The sequence below is a fragment of the Podarcis tiliguerta genome, assembly GCF_965153285.1.
Source record: "Podarcis tiliguerta genome assembly, chromosome: 1".
NCBI classification, from domain to species: Eukaryota; Metazoa; Chordata; class Lepidosauria; order Squamata; family Lacertidae; genus Podarcis; species Podarcis tiliguerta.
The window spans coordinates 92173156-92196547 of record NC_139534.1 but is presented as its reverse complement, the minus strand read 5'-3'; the positions used below and the strand labels follow the sequence as shown (position 1 = coordinate 92196547).

The window sequence follows — 23392 nt, the reverse complement described above, 5'->3', positions numbered from 1 at the left end:
TCTGTTAGTTCCCTGTACTTAAGCTCTTTGCATTCTTGTGGTTGGGTTTGCATTAATAATGAGGCACAGCAGTATGGCATGTGTGTGTCTTAATTATACACAAGTGACAAATGCCTTTTAGACAGTTCCCCATCCCTGGAATATTGTGTCAGTTCTTCTGTGGACTCTGGTGGATGCCAAAGGCTGAACTCATTTACTCACATATGTTTTGGAGCCTGTAAATCCTTTCAGCACCTCTGGCACCTGCTTTCTCTGGGATCTTAATAGCCCAGATTATTACGATCCTAGGTCCCTCCTTCTCTGGTGCCAATGTGATGCCCACACCCTTCTGGCTCCACCTTCCTGTGCATAGGAAATGCCAGTGGGATCTCAGGAATGCTGAGACCAGTAGGTTTTAAGAGCAATCCCTTTTTAAAAACACAACGGTTAAAAAGATGTATCCAAGAACAGGCCTTTAAAACTTTGTTGTGAATCTTAATCCTTCCCCCTCTATAACAGGCATAGGCAAACTCAGCCCTTGAGATGTTTTGGGACTACAACTCCCATCATCCCTAGCTGACAGGACCAGTGGTCAGGGATGATGGGAATTGTAGTCTCAGAACATCTGGAGGGCTGAGTTTGCCTATGCCTGCTCCATAAAATCTCTTAACCCTAAAATACCTTATTTATGGTACCTCCTAGCTATACGCTACCAAAAATATTTTGAACTTCAAACTATTATTCCTAGTATCTCTGAACTACATTTGAATTTTTGTGTAGCAATTCAGTACACATATATTGCCATAAACAAAATTTTACTTCCAAATGCGAATTTCTTCAGACTTTTTAAATCTAGAACAACATGCAAGCAAGCCTGTCTGATCTGGTATGCTACCAAAAATTGATACTGGTGAAAGGTTAGTACCAGTGCTGAGTGAAACTTGGAAAAGTAGGAACTGTCTTTGCTTGCCTATTTTATTAAACAGTGCAGTTGGTGCTCTCCATATGTTGGAATACAGCTTCCATTATCCCATTATCCCATGGTGGCTGGGACTGCTGGGAGTTGGAGACCAAGGCCATCTTGAGGCCAGCATGCTGGCTCCCCCTGAGTTGGAGGATGACCCAGCAGGGCTCTTGTTATGTTCCTAAGTTGCTTCTCTTTTTTAAAATAACAATTTTAGCTTGCTTGCAGTTCTCTAATTCTTCTCCCCCCGCACCCCTGTTCTGCCTCATGCATGCACTTGTGTTGTGTGTGTGTTTTGTTGACATCGCTGCTGAGATTCTGTATCCTAGAAACAAGAAGTAAAACAAAACTAAGAAACCCTCTGAGATTGCTGCAGAAAAATACAAAAAAAGAAAAAGTGTAGCAGGAATGCCAAGCCAGATTTGGGGGGGTGTCATCCACCAAGGTTTTATTTGACTCTTTTCTTATGGAAACAAATCCTCTCATTCCATTGACCCCAACCCCCTTTTCCTACACTGATCATTAGCCAGCATGGTGTAGCATTTAAATGTAGCAGACTAGGATCTGGGAAACTGGGGTTCAGATCCCCACTCAGCCATGATGCAGGACTAGTTAACCATCTCTCAGTCTGATCTATCGCACAAGGAGGTTGGAAAATAAATTTTGAGGGGGGAGCATGAAGGCAAAGGAGGATATATATGTAATAGGTCTCTTTTCTATTTATGTGATGTTTTACTTGCTTTGTCTGGCAATTTGTAAGTTACCCACATAGGTCTGAGTTGTGTTCCAGCAGCTGGGACCATTCCACTCTTTTGCTTGTCCCATGCCCAGAAACCATTGGTCCGAGCTCCGCTCCTTTCCCATGGAAAACCTGTTCTTTAGTGCTACATTGGAGCAAATGTCAATCCAAAGAAAACCTGCATTGCCATTTGCTCCAATTGAATGGAAAAGAGTTGTTTGCCCATGGGGGAAAGGAGCAGGGCAAGAGGAAGTGCGGATGAGCCCTAGGAGAACATAATGCTGCTTTGTATACTGTTTAAACTGGGCATTGGCAACATGTCTTCTCTGGGCAGCCACGCAGCCACAGAAGATTCCCTTGGTCCCTGAAATTAGGCTTGGAAGAATCATTCCATTGTAGGCAATACAGTAGGCTGCTGTGTGTACTTGGTTGTGCTGTGTGTGTTGTGCTGTGTGTTTCTCCAGCTTGCAAATGTACCCATGGAGCAAATGATTGTGTCTCTTAAATACTACATGGAAGGTAATTTCCATGGCCTCTTCCTATAAGTGGGTGTTGCTAACATATTAACCCTACTCAGATGTTCTTTGATCCCATGCCACTCAACACGGGAGCAAGGAGTGGGACCCCACAGAGAAACCATGACCTTGATGTTGCATGTTCCTCTGCTCCAAGTGTGCTGTGCAAGCTTCTGTAACAAGACAGTCTTTGTGCATATAGCTGTACATACAAAGACTTCAATAATGTCTGTAAGATGGCGGCATAGGAGCAGGGGAGGGGAGACTGGAATGAAATGATCCAGGACAGACTTTGATTGAAGACTTTTGAGAACATACTTCTTAAGAGATAAGAAGTGGCTTGGTGGATAGTGGTGGAACAGCTGGTACAGAAGGCATGTTTTTAGGGTGCTTGCTCAGCTTTGGCCAAAAATAAAACAGAACTGTGTCATGAAGGATTGTGTCATAGAGCAGGAGTCCCCAACCTTCTTGGGCCGAGGACATACCTGGAAATTTAAGAAACTGTCATGGGCACCACAAAATAACCATTTGACATCAGAAAGAACTGGTGATGCTATCCCCACTGACTCACACCAAGCAGCAGGCAACAATATCTACACACCACCCAAGAAAATCCTCCACAGACAATGAAAAGCAGGCAACCCCAAAGAAGCAGGCAACCAAAAATACCACCACAAATCATTCTTTATGCATGTGACATCCCCCCACTCCAACTAGACTTCACCTGTCTCCATGATTAGGCAGGTCAGTATTGGAATTTCCCACCGTTGTGTCTAGCTTGGATCTTTAGACTGAGCTGCAGGAGAAATCTAGCCCTTGAAGATGAGTCATGTCAGGGCACAAATGTGTAATGCTGGAACAAATGTCTGCAGTGTGCACATTGGACTTGGAAAGGGCAAGATCTTCCTCTTCTTGATAAGTTCTGATACCAGCACGAGCTGCAGAATCACGGAGCAGAGTGCAAAGTGTCATGTGATCTCTTCCTCCCACTTTTCTCTCTCTCTCTCCCTCACCCCTCGCCCAACCTTCACTTCTATAATAACTTAGTTTTGTGCTTCTTAGCATAAACCTCCTGAACTTCAGCAGCTCTTTTCTCCTGAGTCATGGACTTCCAGGACCTGCAGTTTCTGAGCTTGGGAGGTGCATAGTAGGTCAGTCATAACCCAAGTCAGCCGGAAAATGACAGCCATCTGTGTCACAGCCAAGGCAGGGGGTGGGGTGGAGAAGTGGATACCACTCACTGTTTCTCCAGCCAGAAATCTGCTTAGCACATGTAGAGATGAAGTCTTAGTAGACTGAGCAGTAAATCTCATTGTAAGCTGAATGGTGGAGAGTTGTATGTGTGTTTTTTTTTCTTCCTCCCAGCTGTGGCCATTGGTTTGTTCACAAATCCTTTTCAGCTGCACGCATATATTTCCATGGTCCTCCTTTTTAAAGAACCCTTCTGTTGTCAGCTTTCCTGGTATGTAGGTAATTGCATAATGGGCAAGACACGAAGGATTAGATAAATGGAAAATCAACTTCTTGGACAAGTTGTATGATGCACACATCACGTTCTTAGATAAGAATAGTCTGAAAAGGCTTGTGAGGACTTTGTGTCACTGCTAATACTGCAGGAAAGAAATACTTTGCTTGGCTGAAACACAAGTAGCCATAGCCTTTTAGCCTCTGTGAGGGTCCCGTGTCACAAACTGGGAGATAACTGATTGCACTTAGTTTTATTTCAGCACACATCAGTTCTAATATTTAAAAACAAGGGTCTCCAAAACACTTCTTTTAAAATCTGGATGTGTTCTCATGAATAAAAAAGTACACAACTTGTGATCCGTCATGTTGAATGAATTCCTCACGTTGTATTGTGGTTACTATGGGTTGATATGTGGTTACGTATCAACCCATGATGGGGTGGATGGCAAAAGTGGGGCAACTCTGGATTGGTCTGTCAGACAACAATCTTTATCATTGTCTAAAGTAATTGGAGGCTTAGGGTACATTCATATGTGGGGATTAGTGCATTAATTTTCCTGATTATAATGCTAGCAATCCTATCTCAGATTCTACACTGCATTACCTGTTGCGTTATGCGGAACTGCAGCTTTTTGATCAATATACTGCCACGCCATGCTAAATTTTAAACGGTGGAAAAAACTGTATGCCAAGATACCACTTGAAATTTGGTCATGTGAAATTGCAGTGGGAAATTATCGGGATTTTCTCGGTTAACGGTGTTGCAATCACATTCTCCCCCCCCCCCCCCGGGTGGAAGCAAATAACACAGAAAAGAGCACCAAACTTCCACCGGATTTTGCTTTTGCAGCCACAGTCAGATACAACCTAGTGTCTGGTGAAGGCTGTCCCTTTGGCCATGCTCTCCCTATGGACTCCTTTGATTGCCATTTACTAATCTTCTTGTGATGGCTGTGTGCTGCCTCTGAATTCTGAGGAGAGTGCTTTAGTGCTCAGATTCTGCTTACAGGCTTCCCATAGGCATCTGGTTGGCCAGGCCAGAATGTTGGACTGGGTAGGCCTTTGCCCTGAACCAGCTGATCTTGTTCCCAGTGGCCCTCCAGTACTCCAGTATTTACACTGGACTACAGTGTTGATGATGTGGGAATATCCAAGTAGAGCCAGAGACAGGCAGGATTTATCTTCTCTAAAAGGTGGCAATAGCAGCCCTTTCATTCATCGCATGAATGCGGTGATTGGAATAACTTTTCCTGCAGCTGGGCTCGGTTTTTGCCCTGTGCCAAAGAGAAGCCACACAAGTTACCCAGTGTTCTAATCTGGACCACAGCAGGGAGGGACAGTAGCCACCAACCAACTGCAAATAAAATGGGCCCATTGGTAGCGAGGTGGAGTCTTATTTCCTTCTGCCTCTGCTAAATTTGAATGTAGAAAGAAAACTTCCTATAAAAGTTGCGGGTGGCTTCATAAAAGAAAATATCCTTCATTTTCCTAATGTAATTGGGTAAACTTCATGATGATCAGGCAGACCTTCATGGAAAACTTCCTGTTACTATAACGCTAATTGATCCTTGCATGCCTTGATACAAATGAAATTACATCTGATATAGTGATACATCAGGGGCCATAAACTAGATCCTAAACTAATAATTCCAGGGCTTTAATAAGTGCAACTTCTAACCTCTCACCTGAAATAGTTGCTTAGAACTCTCTGCAGACACCAGTGTCTTGGTACTGCTTTTCTTTAAGCTTGCATTTCAGATATTGCTAAGTGACTTCATGGTGGTGGTTTGGGTGTTTTAATTTTATTTTAATATTAGAATAAAAATAAGTTTTTATTTTAATCTGTCATGGATGCTTTAGCTGAGATTCCTGCATTACAGGGGGTCTAAGATTCTATGATTCTATTTATTATTCATGCCCCGCCCAGCTGACTGGGTTGCCCCAGTCACTCTGGGCGGCTTAAAGACGACTTAACAATCCAGGTATGATTTTTACCCTTTCAAGAATCATCTGGTTTGCTAAGCTTGATTCCAGACTATTGGAAATAGTAGCATAGTGGATCTCATAGGTGGCAACTATGCGGGGCCCTGGGTGCCCGGGCAGCCACAATTGTAAAAAAGGAGGGAGCTGCCCCCCCCCCAGATTCCACTTGGTGTCATGTCAGCATGCCCCATAGCATGTGTGTGTGGCATTGGCACCCCCCCCCGACGTGTGCAAGTGACGCCTGCACACCACAGTGATGCCAGCACACTCCCGTGCACCCACTATCGTGGGGGCAAGGTGGCACGTCTGGTGTGTCTCAGGCTCTGAGGAAGGGGGCACCTGGTGTTGTGTGTTCCCAGGAGGTCCAGTAACATCCTGAAGTAGTTCTTGGAAAAAGTTTACATTAAAAACAATATATGAAGCTGTCATTAATCCACCTGACCCAGTATTGTGTTTTCTAACTGACAATGGCTTTCTAAGCCTGCTGGTTCAAGTGGGGGTCTTTTTGCAGCACCAGCTACCTGAGGTTCTTTTGACTGGAGATACCAGGGACCAAGACTTGCCAGTAAGTAGGCTACTGCACTTTATGTAACAATAAAGACCGAGTACCCCTTCATTTACCCCTTATTTACTTCATCATTTGAACATTCTTTGGGCGGAAAGATGCTAAGAAAGAGCTAGTTCTTTGTTCTTATATTTTGAAAATCTTGGTGGTGAGGTGGGAGAGAGATCTTGTTGAAATGCCGCTGTTGGGGTTAGTTCCTTGCACGCAATTTTGCACACAAACCGTGGTTCCCTGCACACAATACGGTACAGCACTTTGTGCTGCTGAAGAAACTCCGAAAGTCTTTCTGCAAAAGCCACTAAGAGCAAAGCTTATACAGTGGTACCTTGGGTTACATACGCTTCAGGTTACATCCGCTTCAGGTTACAGACTCTGCTAACCCAGAAATATTACCTTGGGTTAAGAACTTTGCTTCAGTATGAGAACAGAAATCATGCAGCGGCGGCGCAGTGGCAGCGGGAGGCCCCATTAGCTAAAGTGGTGCTTCAGGTTAAGAACAGACCTCTAGAATGAATTAAGTTCTTAACCTGAGGTACCACTGTACTGGGCTATCTATGAAAACCATGCCTTCACTCCATGACCTTATTATTTGATGAAAGAGCTGGTCAAATCTTATCCAGTATTGTTACATCTTCATACTTTTCTCCGAAGCAGGTGACAATTGTCTGCCACAGACAGCTGGAAGTGAGGCCATCGCAGTACACTTGCTAGGTGGGGGGAAATAACCAGCCTGCTTCTTCTGTTTTGCAGAATTCTCTGAATCTGGAGTGCATTACAACATGGTATGTTAGGACCGGTCATGTTTATGATGCTCTAGAATAAGGGATAGTTTAAGGTTTCCTTGGTGCTTGTGAAACAAGGGGGGAACAGTCAGAATATTCTATGAAAGCTGGAAGCACTGTGCTTCTACAGGCAATAATAAAGACCTGTTCTCTCCTCTCCCTTACCTGAGAAGAACTTGGCATCCTTAGGAACAGTTATGCCATGTAGCAACGTGATTTGTTTTTAGAGCCAAGTTTTGAGCTTGCATAAGACCAAGGAGAGGAAAAATACTGGCTGGGATTGGGAGAGAACTTGAATTCCATGTGCATGACTGGCATATGGCCTTTGCTAAAGGTGCCTCCCAGGAACCTTTTAGGCAGGCACACACACACACACACACACACACTTCTTAGAAACTAGGACTGGCCTGTAATGAAAAAAATGGTCATTTTCTTTTTCTTCTGGGTGATTTTGATGTGGTTGGTAATATTGAAAGGTTTACATGTTTGCAGTAGGTATGTGTGTTAAACAGGGTGTTTTCAGAAATGTAGACAATATGTCAGTGCGATAGCAGGAAAAAAGGGGAAGACTGATTTGCATCATTTCAGGGGCACATTCAATGTGGAATTTCCCACATTTAAAATCCGATGCAGGCACACATACATACGTCTTCCAAGGATTTTGTGTGAATATATCTGTATGTGAAGGAATTTGCTCTAATAGTTTAGAATGAAATTTAATTTGTACAGTGCTGATAGACCTGCATTTGTGATCTCTCTTTCCCATTCTGGCAGAGCAGGATTTTTGGTTCTTGGTTTTGTGGCCCTTTTCTTAATCAGAAGGCAGCCTTCCCCACTTTATGGGAACAGATTTCCATGGTCTCTCTCTCTCTTTTTAATCTTAATTAAAAAAAATAAAATTGTCAAGAATTTCATAATATGTCTGAATGCCTTGTTTACATTACAAAACAAACAAACCAGTAAGAAGTATAGTACTTCTGGCATATGAACATACATCATTACTATACGGAAGAAAATAAGTGGATAAATTGTAAATTATACTGGTGTGCAATAAAGCTATTTTCATAGCTTAGTCATATTTTGGACTTCTCATTGGATTGTCTTTCTACTTTTTGTAAACAGCTGATATGATTCTTGGTGTTAGAAACACAGTTTGTTTGTTTGTTTAGAGCATATTTCTCTGTCAATATATTATAAAGTGAGACCATATTTCTACAAATTTATTCTCCTCATACCCTGTTTTCCACATATCGTAAATAATATGTTAACTTGGCATTAGAGCTAATTCCCAGAGCTTATTAATTCAGTCGCTGCACAAAGGTAGCTTCTGGGTTCTCCAAGTTTGACTATATATCATGCATTCTGCCACAATCATATAGGGGGTTAATTCAATATGTGAAGTTTAGCAACATAAATAATGGATCCAGCACCATGTTCATACTGTTATATTTAAGATATTAATTTTGTAATCATTTTCCAATATTTTTATCCTGAGAGACATGACCACCACATAAGAAAGTAATGGCTCTTGTTTTCTGCAGAGGCAGCACATTTTTGAATAACCAGTTCCAGTGTTTAGACAGGGCAGGGGGTAAAAAGAAAGCAAAGCACCAAACGCATCATAGTGGGAGAATTAGAGTAACCCCACAAACCTGCATGGGGGTCTATGTTCCAGGGATAGTGCCTAAAACCAGAGTCGCATATAGTCAAAACACTTTGGGTGCAATGGTGGGTGGGATTGCCAAAGTCTTTTTTCCTCAGATGCCTGCCCCCTTTCCGCCCACCTTTTAAATTATATGTATATATATTTGCCAAGCCTGTAAAGCTGAATGCACACAAGTTAAATGCATGTAAGTTGTGGGCTTACCGGACTCTTATTTTATCTGCTACAGGTGATAGATAAACTTCTCAGAGTGACTGTATATGTGTGTAAGTGCTTACTGTAGGCTGAAAGGGATGGAAAAGCAGGCAGGGCACATGCTCCGTACTGTACCGTTTACTTGCTCTGTACGATTTCCCCTGTGGGTTAATTAATTGAATAAAAGCCTAGAGAGTTAAATCATTTAATGTATTGCCTGTCTCGATAGCTATTGTGTGCTGCTTTCTTGTGATAAGCTATTATTGATGAGATGGCTGTTTCTTCTTAGCCTAAGCAGCTCATCTAGAAAGAAAGAAAGAAAGAAAGAAAGAAAGAAAGAAAGAAAGAAAGAAAGAACATGGAACCATTCCTGTTTATGCAATGACTTTGGGATGAGTTGTGGATCTGTCTATTTGATACTTGAACAAAGAAGAGTTATGCTGGTTGTTTTTAGGCAGGTGGTGTTGTTAATGCTGAGAACTGAGGCTGTGCCACATTCTCCCAAGTAAATTCAGGGTGTAAAATGTCCCCTTTGCTGGGAGAGGTTCTCTTAAAAATGCATACCTTCATTTTTTTTGCACCTGTTACCACCTGCCATTTCCCCAGACTGGTTCTTTAACTGGATAGAGCTTCTCTCTCTCTCTCTCTCTCTCTCTCTCTCTCTCTCTCCCTCTCTCTCCTCTATGACAGTCAATCATTGTGTGTTGTTGTTATTATTTATTAAATTTGATGCTACTTTTCATCCGAGGATCATAGGGTGGTTTACAGTATAAAAACACAAAAGTTTAAAAGGCCTTAGATTGTTGAATTAGTCAAAGGCACCAGTTACTCAAAGGAGAAGAGGAATGTTTCTGCCTGGCACCAAATGTAATGAAGGCACCAGGTAAACCTCCTTGGGAAGAACATTCCACAGGTGGGGAGCCACCACAGAATAAGCCCATTCTTGTATTGTCATCCTCCAGACCGCTTGCGGAAAAGGGACACAAAGAAGGGCCTCAGATTATGATTGCAGGGTCTGAGTCGGTTCATAAGGGGAGAGGTGGTCTTTAAAGTATTCCTGAAGAAGAAGAAGAAGAAGAAGAAGAAGAAGAAGAAGAAGAGGAAGGGGGGAGGAGGAGGAGTAGTTTGGATTTGATATCCCGCTTTGTCACTACCCTAAAGAGTCTCAAAGCGGCTAGCAATCTCCTTTCCCTTCCTCTTCCACAACAAACACTCTGTGAGGTGAGTGAGGCTGAGAGACTTCAGTGAAGTGTGACTAGCCCAAGGTCACCCAGCAGCTGCATGTGGAGGAGCGGGGAATCAAACCCAGTTCATCAGATTATGAGTCCAAGACTCTGAACCACTACACCACGCTGACTCACATTAAAGCCTGAGCCATTAAAGGTTTTATAAGTCAAAACCAGCACTTTGAGTTGGGCCCTCTTCTTGGCCTTTTGGTTAAGATGATATGTAATGTAGAAAGTATTTGGCAGCCAGTGCAGTTGGGCCAGGATTGGCATTATATGCTCAAACTGTCTTGCTCCAGTGAGCAACCTGCTGCTGAATCCTCTGCTACTAGCTGATGTTATATAACACATTGCAGTAATCTAACCTAGAGGTTACCAAAGCATTGACAACAGAAGTTAGGCTATCCCTGTCCCAGATAGGGGTGCAGCCAAACCACCAACCAAAGCTGATGGAAGGCACTCTATGCTACTGAGGTCACCTGAGCCTCAAGCGACAGCAAAGGATTCAGGAGTACCTGCTCCTTCAGCGGGAGTGTAATCCCATCAAGAGCAGCTAACCTCCCATCCATCTAGACTAGGGAACCACCCACTACCATCCTTATCTGGATTAAGCTTCAATTTATTGGCTCTCATCCAGTCCATTATTGAAGCAAGACTATGGTCTGGCACATCCACTGCCTCACCTGTAGATGTAAAGTAGAAATAGAGCTGTGAGTCATCAGCATATTGCACCGGATAACTCCACTCAGTGGTTTGATGTATATGTTAAACAGCATGGTGGATAAAATTGTACCTGAGGAACCCCACACTGAAAGTTCCATGGGGCCAAAGAACACTCCCCAAGCATCACCCTCTGGAAATGTCCATCCAAGTAGGACCAGAACCACCATAAAGCGGTGCCACCCACCCTTAACTCGAACAGCCGCTTCAGAAGGATACCGTGGTTTCTGTGTGAAAACTAGGCCTATAAATCCTGGCTGAAACAGATCTAGATAATTTTGCCCAACTGCTTTGCCCTCACTCTGCAGTGGGAGATGTTCCCATTTCCACAGCAACTGAACCATTGCCTCCTTTTTGTGGAGATGGCAACTGAATTTATTTCATGGAAGACTTTTGCAGGCATTCCAATAGATCACACTCATTGTTTCACTAGTATTTACCACATTTTCAGTAACTCTTAAGTTGCAAGACTGAATTAGAGTAATATACTAACTATTCCTAAATAAATGTTATTTACCCTTTGCAACAACAGCATGAACCTGAGGGGTTTGCATGAACTGAAATTTTTCTCATACCTTGAGTGCAAGTGAGGGAGCATGCATTCTTATTGTCAGCCACAAACTGCCTCTATGCTGGAAAATTGAACAAGGACTTGTTGAGAGTTGTTGTTTGTTTGTTTCTCTCCCTCCTCCTCTTGCTTCTCCAGAGATCTGATAAAAGATTTGGAGCCTTTTACCCATAGTGATAAGGAATCTCATAAGTAAGAAAAACATTTGAATATGAATGAGCAGGGTTTTTCTAAGGCGTTTTTTACAACCATGCTTTGTTTTTTTTAGTGTTTTACTAATGGATTTTAATATAGTTGCCTCCTCCGAGACTTTGGAATGCAGGACAATCCATAGTCATCAATCTCATATCTCTTGTAATATCATCAGTTACAATGTGGCATAATAATGTCCACAATTGTTGTTGTTTAGTCGTTTAGTCGTGTTCGACTCTTCGTGACCCCACGGACCAGAGCACACCAGGCACTCCTGTCTTCCACTGCCTCCCGCAGTTTGGTCAGACTCATGTTTGTAGCTTCGAGAACACTGTCCAGCCATCTCGTCCTCTGTCGTCCCCTTCTCCTTGTGCCCTCCATCTTTCCCAACATCAGGGTCTTTTCCAGGGAGTCTTCTCTTCTCATGAGGTGGCCAAAGTATTGGAGCCTCAGGTTCACGATCTGTCCTTCCAGTGAGCACTCAGGGCTGATTTCCTTCAGAATGGATATGTTTGATCTTCTTGCAGTCCATGGGACTCTCAAGAGTCTCCTCCAGCACCATAATTCAAAAGCATCAATTCTTCGGCGATCAGCCTTCTTGATGGTCCAGCTCTCACTTCCATACATCACTACTGGGAAAACCATGGCTTTAACTATACAGACCTTTGTTGGCAAGGTGATGTCTCTGCTTTTTAAGATGCTGTCCAGGTTTGCCATCGCCTTTCTCCCAAGGAGCAGGTGTCTTTTAATTTCGTGACTGCTGTCGCCATCTGCAGTAATCATGGAGCCCAAGAAAGTAAAATCTCTCACTGCCTCCATTTCTTCGCCTTCTATTTGCCAGGAGGTGATGGGACCAGTGGCCATGATCTTCGTTTTTTTGATGTTGAGCTTCAGACCATATTTTGCACTCTCCTCTTTCATCCTCATTAAAAGGTTCTTTAATTCCTCCTCACTTTCTGCCATCAAGGTTGTATCATCTGCATATCTGAGATTGTTGATATTTCTTCCGGCGATCTTAATTCTGGCTTGGGATTCATCCAGCCCAGCCTTTCGAATGATGAATTCTGCATGTAAGTTAAATAAGCAGGTAGACAATATACAGCCTTGCCGTACTCCTTTCCCAATTTTGAACCAATCAGTTGTTCCATATCCAGCTCTAACGGTAGCTTCTTGTCCCACATAGAGATTTCTCCGGAGACAGATGAGGTGATCAGGCACTCCCATTTCTTTAAGAACTTGCCATAGTTTGCTGTGGTCGACACAGTCAAAGGCTTTTGCATAGTCAATGAAGCAGAAGTAGATGTCTCTCTGGAACTCTCTAGCTTTCTCCATAATCCAGCGCAAGTTTGCAATTTGGTCTCTGGTTCCTCTGCCCCTTCGAAATCCAGCTTGCACTTCTGCGAGTTCTCGGTCCACATACTGCTTAAGCCTGCCTTGTAGAATTTTAAGCATAACCTTGCTAGAGTGTGAAATGAGTGCAATTGTGCGGTAGTTGGAGCATTCTTTGGTACTGCCCTTCTTTGGGATTGGGATGTAGACTGATCTTCTCCAATCCTCTGGCCACTGCTGAGTTTTCCACAATAAGTTCCTTTAATTTCTTTCTAGCCTCAGCCTCTACTTCTGTTGGTCGATTGCTAGAGGTCCTGTGTGTGTATTTGGTACAGATGCTACCATAAGACCGTTTTAAAAACAAACAAGTCACTTGTGGGAAAATTGTTATTGCTAAAACATGTTTTCATAAGCTAGTGCATGCTTTATCAGTGAGATCCCTGCCTCCTGCTCCAGAGATTAATGGGTGTGGGTTTATCTCATGATCTGGGTAATGTAATGAAGCTGCAAAATTTATGTCCTCTTCTCAGGTATCACCTGTTTTTCTTTGTGCATGTTAATTCCACTATTTTGTTGGTACAGGTAGGTAGCCGTGTTGGTCTGCCGTAGTTGAAACAAAATAAAAAAATAGCACCTTGGAGACCAACTAAGTTTGTTATTGGTATGAGCTTTCATGTGCATGCACACAAAAGCTCATACCAATAACAAATTTAGTTGGTCTCTAAGGAGCTACTGGAAGGATTTTTTTAATTTTATTTTGTTGGTGTTTCTACTTCTCCTAAAGAGCAGTGGTTCTCAAATGTTTTCCTGTGGACTGCTTGAAAAATGCTAGGGGTTTCTTGGTGGACCACTTGAGAAACTAAGTGTTTTCTCCCTACAAATCAAAGTGCAAACATTTGTAGAAGGCATCAGGGTCATAATAAGGACAGGACATTATTAGTCTATTTGATAATCTAGCCATGGGCAAAAATGGCCTCTGTCTCAACTGTCAAAATAAGAAATCAAGTGCATGGCTAGGTACAAATAGTCTTGACTGTTCTGCAGCTTTTTCACAGACCCTGCTGAATGGAACTTAAGCACTACAGTTTAATAGCTTCTGATATAGTGCATATAGGGCCAGATGCCTGTTTTGCTGAGGTGGTTCAGCTGGAGCAGAAGATAGATTCTTTCAGCAGTCTGGGAAATCTGCAGAAAATGAGTATTATGGGATTAAGAAAACTTTTGGATTCGAAATGATTTGACAATCTGGTTCTCTGAAACAGCATATATTTTGATAGGTTCAGAAGCGTCTTCAGCATTATTACATACTCGCCAATATTTTTCTGGCTTTCCATATTGAGGTCATAGCAAATGTTGGAACATCACATCTGTTTTAGATATGCATCTTCAGCAGATGAAACCCCGAAGCTGTGCTTGACAGGTACCTCCTGACAAAGTCCTGTGGGGTTTCTTACAGATTTGACGCTGAAAATTACTGTAGTGATGAGCTGAAGTTTTTGTGCAAGCTGTCATTAAGGGAAAGCAAATAAAAGCTGTTGCGGAAAAGGTTGGGGCTACACGGACGTGTTCTACAGTAGATGCACAATGTAGTGCACGTACTTGCATGCTTACAACACCCTATGCATGTCAGGTTTTCCAGAGGCATGGACATGGATGCTTAACCGTACGTATTTTAATTCCCACCTGATGTCTTGGCTGCAGATAATGGCACAGTCCCAATGTTTGTTTCCTGCAACAGGAGTAATATGTAGTTCTGCCATAAGCAGAGATGCAGAGCAGAGCTGCTATTGGAACATCAGAGGGGGGCTGGTGTAGAATGTTCACCACTTTGAGGGCTGCTTCGCATGTGTTAGGAAAAACCTGTAAGGCTGTGTACCCACCTGCAAAGCACATGATGATTCATATGTGCCTGTTTTGTTGAGACACAGAAGCAGCAAAATGGATGCAGTCCTAGTTGCACATGGTGACTTATCTGCATACTCCTTATCCTACACAAAATATCTGAAGCGGTTCTGTGGATAAATGAGCTCCATGATGTAGTAGCTATCTCCTTTTCCCTGCAACTGCCCCTGGTTTCATTGCTGCTGCATTGTGTTGCTCTGAAGGGAAAGCCCTTTTCAATTGGGTAATTTTGGACAGGGCCAAGAAAGTACCGTATTTTTCGCCCTATAGGACGCACTTTTTCCCCTCCAAAAATGAGGGGGAAATCTGGGTGCGTCCTATGGGGCGAATGCAGGCATGGCGGACCTCTCCGCAAACAGCAGGAGCGCTCCCGCTGCTTGAGGAGAGGTGCCTGCATGCTGAAGCCTGCGCGCGCTGAGCTCAGCGCGTCCAGGCTTCGCGGACCTCTCCGCCAGCAGCGGGAGCGCTCCCGCTGCTGGGGGAGAGGTGCCTGCATGCTGAAGCCTGCGCGCGCTGAGCTCAGCGCGTCCAGGCTTCGCGGACCTCTCCGCCAGCAGCGGGAGCGCTCCCGCTGCTGGCGGAGAGGTGCCTCCATGCTGAAGCCTGCGCGCGCTGAGCTCAGCGCGTCCAGGCTTCGCGGACCTCTTGCGGAGAGGCTCCCGCTGCTGGCGGAGAGGTGCCTGCATGCTGAAGCCTGCGCGCGCTGAGCTCAGCGCGTCCAGGCTTCGCGGACCTCTCCGCCAGCAGCGGGAGCGCTCCCGCTGCTGGCGGAGAGGTGCCTGCATGCTGAAGCCTGCGCGCGCTGAGCTCAGCGCGTCCAGGCTTCGCGGACCTCTCCGCCAGCAGCGGGAGCGCTCCCGCTGCTGGCGGAGAGGTGCCTGCATGCTGAAGCCTGCGCGCGCTGAGCTCAGCGCGTCCAGGCTTCGCGGACCTCTCTGCCAGCAGCGGGAGCGCTCCCGCTGCTGGCGGAGGGGTGCCTGCATGCTGAAGCCTGTGCGCGCTGAGCTCAGCGCGTCCAGGCTTCGCGGACCTCTCCGCTAGCAGCGGGAGCCAGCACTGGGCTCCCACGGCTTGCAGAGAGCTGCCTGTTTGGGGGCTGGGGTCGGGGGAAGCTCGGGCTTCCCCAACCCCGCGCCTGGGGGGGAAATAATTTTTTTCCTTTATTTCCCCCCCAAAAAACTAGGTGCGCCTTATGGGACGGTGCGTCCTATAGGGCGAAAAATACGGTAAATGAGAGGTGTATGGAGGAGGGTGGTAAGTGAGAAGACTAGCCACTTTTTGCAAGCTTGTTAAAGTAGCGTCTTAAATCCCCTTAGTTGGGTAACTTGTCTCCTGCCTTTACAAGTTTTGATTATACCCTTCGGTCGGGGGGGGGGGGGATATGCATGCTTTATCCTTGCTTGACTGTGGTTGAAAACCGGCGAATATAGGTATGAAATGCACGTCCACACACCACAAGGAGGCTGGTGATTAGAGATTTTAGCACAGCATTTTAACTGAGCAGAGTTTTGCTTTATTGCGGGGGGTGGCGGCGGGGCAGGAATCTCAATTCTTTACGAGGTTTTTCAGAAAATAGTGGCAGATGCTGTTTTTATTAGATAAATACGTGTCCTTGTGTACATATGGGGGATTTTTAAGGTTAATGAAGCGTGGGTCATCACACTTATTTCTGTCTGTTTGCTTTATTGGCTGTAGGCAAGTGTCTTGAATGTCCTTCATATAGAATTGTCTCATACAAGTCAGGCTATTGGTTCATCTAGCTCAGTACTGTCTGCTCCATGGCCGTGCCTCCTCAAAGACTTAGACAAGAACTTTCTCAGCCCCTTCTGACATCCTTTTAACTGGAGACACCAGTCATAGCAGCCAAAAAATCCCCCAGGCCATCTGGAAGCCCATTGGATCCATCAGCCTCCAAGGGAGGACCATCCTAACACAGTGGTACCTCGGGTTAAGAACTTAATTCGTTCTGGAGGTCCATTCTTCACCTGAAACTGTTCTTAACCTGAAGCACCACTTTAGCTAATGGGGCCTCCTGCTGCCGCTGCGCCGTTGCTGTATGATTTCTGTTCTCATCCTGAAGCAAAGTTCTTAACCTGAGGTAATATTTCTGGGTTAGCGGAGTCTGTAACCTGAAGCGTATGTAACCTGAAGTGTATGTAACCCGAGGTACCACTGTAGGTGTATTTTTTTGTTCCCTCATTATATATCTTCAGGGGCCAGGCAAAAACTTTCCTCCGTAACCAGGACTTTGGCCTTTAATTGTCTGTGGCCTTTAAGAGGTGGTGGTGGGATGTTTTTAACGTACTTCCCCTCTCTTGGTTTTAATGTATCTATGTGTGGTTTTTGTTTGTCTGTTTGGTGGTAAGTCACTTTGGGTTGCCCTGGACAAGATAAAGCGATCAACATATTCAGCAAATAATAAAGAAATAATAAGAATAAGAATAAGAATACAGAGCCTTATTCCCAGTGCATGTGCTGAAGTTGTATTATCTGTGATTAATTTATAGACACAGATGCTTTAAAAAATAACAGAATGATCTTTGGTATTGTGCTATGCTTGTGTTGTGCTGGCCTCATTTGCACAGAATGCTAAGCTGCCCCTGGCTTAGGGTTACGAGAATGAGCTGCAGCCTTGGGCATTGGATATCAACCCATATCCCTTTTCAAGGGTTCCTAGGCTCCAGCTGCGGGTGATGTGTGACACGCTTGCAGTGAATGAAATGCTCAGTCTCAGCAGGGGCAATTTAATGCATTTTGAAAAACTTTGTGTATAACTCAATATTTCCAGTGCCTTTCACATGTAATGTGATTGTTGTGAGATTTCGCAGCGCTCTCATGAGATCTTGACGGAAGCCGCTGACACTTGACTTCTCCATTGTGGGGGAGGTGGGGCACACATGGAGACACCACCCCTGCCTCAGTCCACCTCATGGGTGAGCCAGCCATGTCCGTGCTTCTAAGCATGTGAGACGGGCCCATTTCTCACCATGCCCAATTGGAGACTGGGTGGGAAGGACTTCCTTTGGCCTGTCCTGCACCTTCCTTCAGTTTCATTGGGTGACCCCTTAGGTCTGATATAAAAAGTTCTCCCTCTCAACATCATGCATGTTGTTACGGGCCACCCGAGTCTCTGAGCGTGTGTGATTCCAGGGGTCTTGGCACTTCACCAGGGTTTGCATTCCCTTTGGAATGAGACACGCAGCGGAGGCCATGCTGTCTTTATGATATATGGTTTTATTTACATATAAATACAGCCTGAGTCGGGTGGAGCCGGGATTTCCAGCATTCACATCTCAAGAGGTGCTTGCTTCCTACGGAAGCGCAACATTGGATTCAAAGGCAGCCAGGCAGCCATCTCTGTGTCTCTTTGCCCCAGCCTGCTGCAGTCAGCCTGAATGGCCTCTGCCCCATTGCTGCTTCTTTTTCTCACAAACCCTTGCCAAATGTGACTTCCCTTTCCGCTTATATCATTGCCCATTATAATCCTGGCAACCTTCCCTTCTGTCCCTGGCATGATGCCCCCCAGTGGCGTAGCGTGGGGGGTTCAGGGGGCCCGGCCGCACCGGGCGCAACATCTGGGGGGGGGGGGCGCGCTCGCACTCGCAGCTCTCTGCCCCTACCTGGCTCACTCTCTCTCACTGCAGTGCTGGCTGTGCGAATCCGATCCAAGCCGCCGGGTTGCCGCCCACTGTGGAGGGGAGGGTGCCAGGCGTGCGGTGCGTTGCGGAGAGAGAGCGAGGGACTATCTGGGGAGGGACAGTGCAGTGGGGGGGCGCAAATTACTTGCCTTGCCCCGGGTTAGGGGGCGCAAATTACTTGCCTTGCCCCGGGTGCTGACAACCCACGCTACGCCACTGGTGCCCCCCCTTCAAGTAAATAAAAAAACCCAACTTAACTAACTGACGTTCTGCCCCCTAACACGCAGCCTGCCCCCCAACATAAATCCTGGCTACACCATGGTCCCTGGCAGAGTCTTCTGCCTTGTGAATTGCTTCTGTTGGTGGGTTAATTACTGGCCATTTCAGCCTTTGTTTCTGAATGGCCTATCCCCAGCCAGCTATGTTGCACCCGGCTGGCTTGTTATTCCTGAACTTATCCCCACAGTGTGGAGCACAGTTTTACTCAAACCTTGATTGATTCCAAATTTTACTAATTCCAGGAATTATGGGTGCCCCTGCACCCACAAACTCTGGGGCCCGAACACATATAGCAATAATTTTTAAAAGCTGCCGAGTGATATGTTCTACAGATGAAGCATTTCCAAGGACAAAAATGCAATGGAGGAAACTTCACCAATAATATTTCTGCTTGCCCCACTTGGGAACATAGCAAGGAAAAAAGAGAGAGGTGTCAGCAGAGTGGGAGAGAAGAAACTTGGTCGCAGTAGTAAGCTGTTGAGGGGGGAACTTGGGGGAAGAAGGTTTCTAGGGAGAGATGACTTGAATCAAGACAGAGAAGCAGGCCTAGCAAGGGAGAGAGCAAATCAGAAAGTAGGGCTAAAGCCTAGAAAACCACACGATTTGCAGAAAGTGAGAGAAGGAGAAAGTGTGGCGGAGAGAGGTGCAAAGAGCTGCTATTATTGAATGAGTCACATCCCATGTAACTGTGATTCTGACGTCTGATTCCTTACCGTTCTGTTCCTATATTTAACTTTAATGAGAAAACACAACCTTCCCCTCCTTTCATTCTTTCCAGAGCTGATGCTTTAGCTTTGTGTTATTTGGGGGAGCTCCCTCTCTCTCTCTCTCTCTCTCTCTCTCTCTCTCTCTCTCACACACACACACACACTATACAGTAGGTTGTGTACAGGCATACATTATTTCAGATGGGAACCCATGATGGAAGTACACTCACTTCATTTCAAGCAAATATACCATAACCGTACTCACTGGGTGTAACGGAAACGTGTCCCTCTACCCCCACCCCCACCCCAATTTTGTAACAGAAGCATAATAATTTGTGTAATTCTGGTTGGCTGACCTTTGTGTCAGTCACAGAGCCACTCCTGCCCTTCCTCAGAGCATGTTAAATGGATATTTAATTATTTTTCTTTCTTTTTCTATTTAGCTGTTTTATTTTACCTGTAAGCAGCTTTGAGACCCTGATGGGAAAGCAGGTGGGGTACGAACCAACTAACCAACCAACCAACCAAGCAACCAACCATAATAAAGTGGGGGGAAATGTATAAAATAATCAGGGGTTTCCACATGGCAGTTTATTGTGGTCTTGGGGCTGCACATGCAGCCACACAGAGTTGTCCTCATAAAAAGCCATCCCGTATTATTTCCCCAATTGATCCACACTTGCTAGGTGGTGTCCAATGTCCTTGTTCCATTAGCACAAGGATTAACATTTGCACAACAGAACTCCCACGTCTGCACCCCACACCCTTCCCAAATCTGCTCCGGAGGGGTGAAATCCCCAGAACGGATTTGGCAGGTGGGTGAGGGGGAGGTGGGGGAGCCCCATTGCACAAGAGTAAATCTTCACACTGACAGACTTAGTGCCTCTTTGGATACAAGCCGCTTTTTCTGTGGAAAACTGGATAAGTAGAAACAACAGAAGAACCGGGTGTGCGTGTGCGTCCGTGTGTGTGTAACATTTTGATGTGGTGGATGCTTTGTGGGTGCTAAATTTGCATATATGGGAAGCAGCAAGCCCCCAGTAAACTGCACCGTGGCTACTCCCTTGAACAAATGCTTCAGCAGAGAACCATGTGTGCCCTCCTTGGAAGAGAGGGCCTAGAATACATGCACCTGCTGCTGTTTCTGTTGGTGTCTTTGTACAGCCACGGTGGCTAATCTAGAACATTCCTTGGCAGAGAATTCTGAGGTGTCCCCATTTCTTTGCTTTCTGAGAGCTTCTGGGAATTGCTGTGCGACTGGTGATTGAAGAATATATTTGGGGATCTCATATATGCTTTCTTTCCCTTAAAAAGTAATCCTATAGCTGGCTTTGCAATCATGGACGTACCCAGAATTTTTTTTTTGGGGGGGGGACAGAACCTCAGTTTGCTATATCTTTTTATTGAATTTTATTGACTGGGGGGGGGCAGCTGCAGTCACAAAGCTATTGTGTACATTTTCTCAATTTTGAAAATTCTTATTTTCTAGGTGTGTTGTCGTGCTGTTCAACCCCAGGAAAAATAAGCAACATCATATTCTGAATAGTTCCAGGTAAGTGAAACCCAGAACTCTGAGTGGTGGTTTGTCCATTTTTTTGGAAGGGAAATGCAAGAGCCCCTTGAACAACAAAAATAATAATCAATAATTTTATTATTTATATGCTAACCATCTGACTGGGTTGCCCCAGACACTCTGGTTGACTTCCAACAAAGTAATAAAACACAAAAAACCTCAAACATTAAGAACTTCCCTGGGCTTCAGATGTCTTTTAAAAGTCAGGTCACTGTTTATTTCCTTGACATCTGATGGAAGGGCGTTCTACAGGGCAGGCGTAACTGCAGAGAAGGCCCTCTGCCTGCTTCCCTGTAACTTCACTTCTCACAGTGAGGGAACCGCCAGAAGGCCCTTGGCGCTGGATCTCAGTTTCTGGGCTGAATGCTAGGTGTGGAGAAACTTCTTAAGGTATACAGAGCCAAAGCCATTTAGGGCTTTAAAGGTCAGCAATAGCACTTCTGGGTTAGTTGTAGTTTTTGAATCCCCTTCAAAGGCAGCCCCATACAGAGCACATTGAAGTAGTCCAAGAGGAAGATAACCAGCACATGTGCCACTCTGGTGAGACAGTGCGCAGGCAGGTAGGGTCTTGGCTGGTGTAACAGATGGAGCTGGTAGACAGCTCCCCTGGATACAGAATTGACCTGTGCCTCCACAAACAGTTGTGAGTCCAAAATGACTGTGCACCTGGCCCTTCAGGTGCACAGTTACCCCATTCAGGACCAGGGAGTCCCCCCCACCTACCTACTCCCTATTCCCCAAAACAGTACAGAGAAGTTTAAATGACTTCTTACCTGATGCCAATAGTTTTAAATTGTTCAAGGTTCCTCAAGGTATAGGTGTTAAGAACAGCACCAAAAAACCCGATAACAGAATATGTTCTTACGTGTCCAGGCTATGCTGCTGTTTCTGTCATAATGTGTTATGAAATTATCCAGGCTGTTGTTCTGGATAGAACCCCTCTTTCCTCTGGGCATGGCTCCTTATCAGATTAACGGCTCAAATAAAGTTAGTTGGCAAAGTATCCAGGAAAGAGAGAGAGACCATCGGCTTCACATGGATGCATAAGGAATTTTTCCATGTTTATTTTGCACACCCATACCTGCAGCCAAACCTTAAAGCATGAAAAGCTTTAAAAGCCACAATTTGTTCTAGTATGTCGTATCTCTTCAGCATCTCCCTGATTCAGAGCGCAACGTTTGGAATTACTTAACACTGTTAAGCTCACCTGGCAAAGACTGTCTTGGCTATGTTTTCATTCACACAAACCCGCTTACATGTTTGTGTGGGAGTTGAAAATTCATCAACTCTTCACCCAGTGTCAGTACTGTTTCACAATAAGCTCTCCTCTCTTTACACAGAAAAACTATTACAGCCCTTGCTTTTTCTCCTGATGGAAAATACCTGGTTACTGGAGAGGTAAGTGATGGTGACTGACGGCCTGAATGTTCACATAGGACACTGATAGGCCTCATGGTCCAGAGATACAAATGCCTCCTTCTCACAACTATTCCAACAGACTAAAAAGGCTGGATTTGTGTGAGGCATTTTCCTGTCCTCCCAGAATGAAGAAGAGGACCCTGGCTCCATTAAAGAGTTGCCTGATGGGAGTGAGGGTGGCGTAGGGAATAGCTAGTATGGATGGGTGCTTTCTAAATCTTTCAGAGCAGGGAAGATTTGCGTTTTGAGAGCAAACTGCTTCTCTCCCAGTAAATGCTGGAAGATTCTAGAGTTGGAGGAGCTGTGTGAGCATCCATGATGTGTGGCTGGGATCTGGAAGAGCCATTGTTTAGTGGCAGATCATATTTTTCACCTATAGAAGGTTCTGTATTACAGAATAAGATTATAGGATCTTAGATGGAAACCCTGGAAAAGACCTCTCCGATGCTGGAGATCTACTGTTCCCTAAAATCGTATTTTGACCCAGATGTCCTGGGTCTGACTCAGTATAAGGCGGCTCCTTATCTTAGTAGGAAAATATGTCCATGTGTTTAGATAAAAAAGGGATAAGTATCCCCCTCTCTCCCAAGAATGGGGGAATAGGAGGGGTGTTCCACATTGAGAATGTATGATTATCTGATTAAAAGATCCATAAGGGAACTCTTAATTTGCCAGCATGTTACGATTTGGCCAAAGCATTTAAAGAGGAAACCCGCATGAGCTCAGTTGCTTATCTGGTCTCAGTAGGTTTGCTTTTAAAACTATTTTCTAGGGAGCGAGGATCAGACATTTGGACCAATGAAAGCACAGATTGGATTTGCAGGGTGGGAGTTAGCTGAGGACCCTAAACATGCCTCTCCCCACCCCTTATTCGTTCAAGGGAGAAAGCAGAGGAAGTCGACCAAAGGTCCCTGTTGCTGCTTTCCTCCTTGGATTTCACCCCTCAGGATACAAAGAGAACAACGTTAACAGTCTTACTTAATTTTT

The 23392-nt window shown here is 45.0% G+C and overlaps 1 protein-coding gene across 11 annotated transcripts in view; it reads left to right on the top strand.

The window, feature by feature from the left end:
- Positions 1–23392, top strand: part of MAPKBP1 (mitogen-activated protein kinase binding protein 1) — a 119496-nt gene that overhangs the window by 46896 nt on the left and 49208 nt on the right. For all 11 annotated transcript variants that reach the window (XM_083449686.1, XM_083449692.1, XM_083449693.1 and 8 more), the window contains exons 4-5: positions 20903–20965; positions 22327–22384. In XM_083449686.1, coding sequence (XP_083305812.1) covers positions 20903–20965; positions 22327–22384 — 121 coding nt within the window. The remainder of the gene's footprint in view (positions 1–20902; positions 20966–22326; positions 22385–23392) is intronic.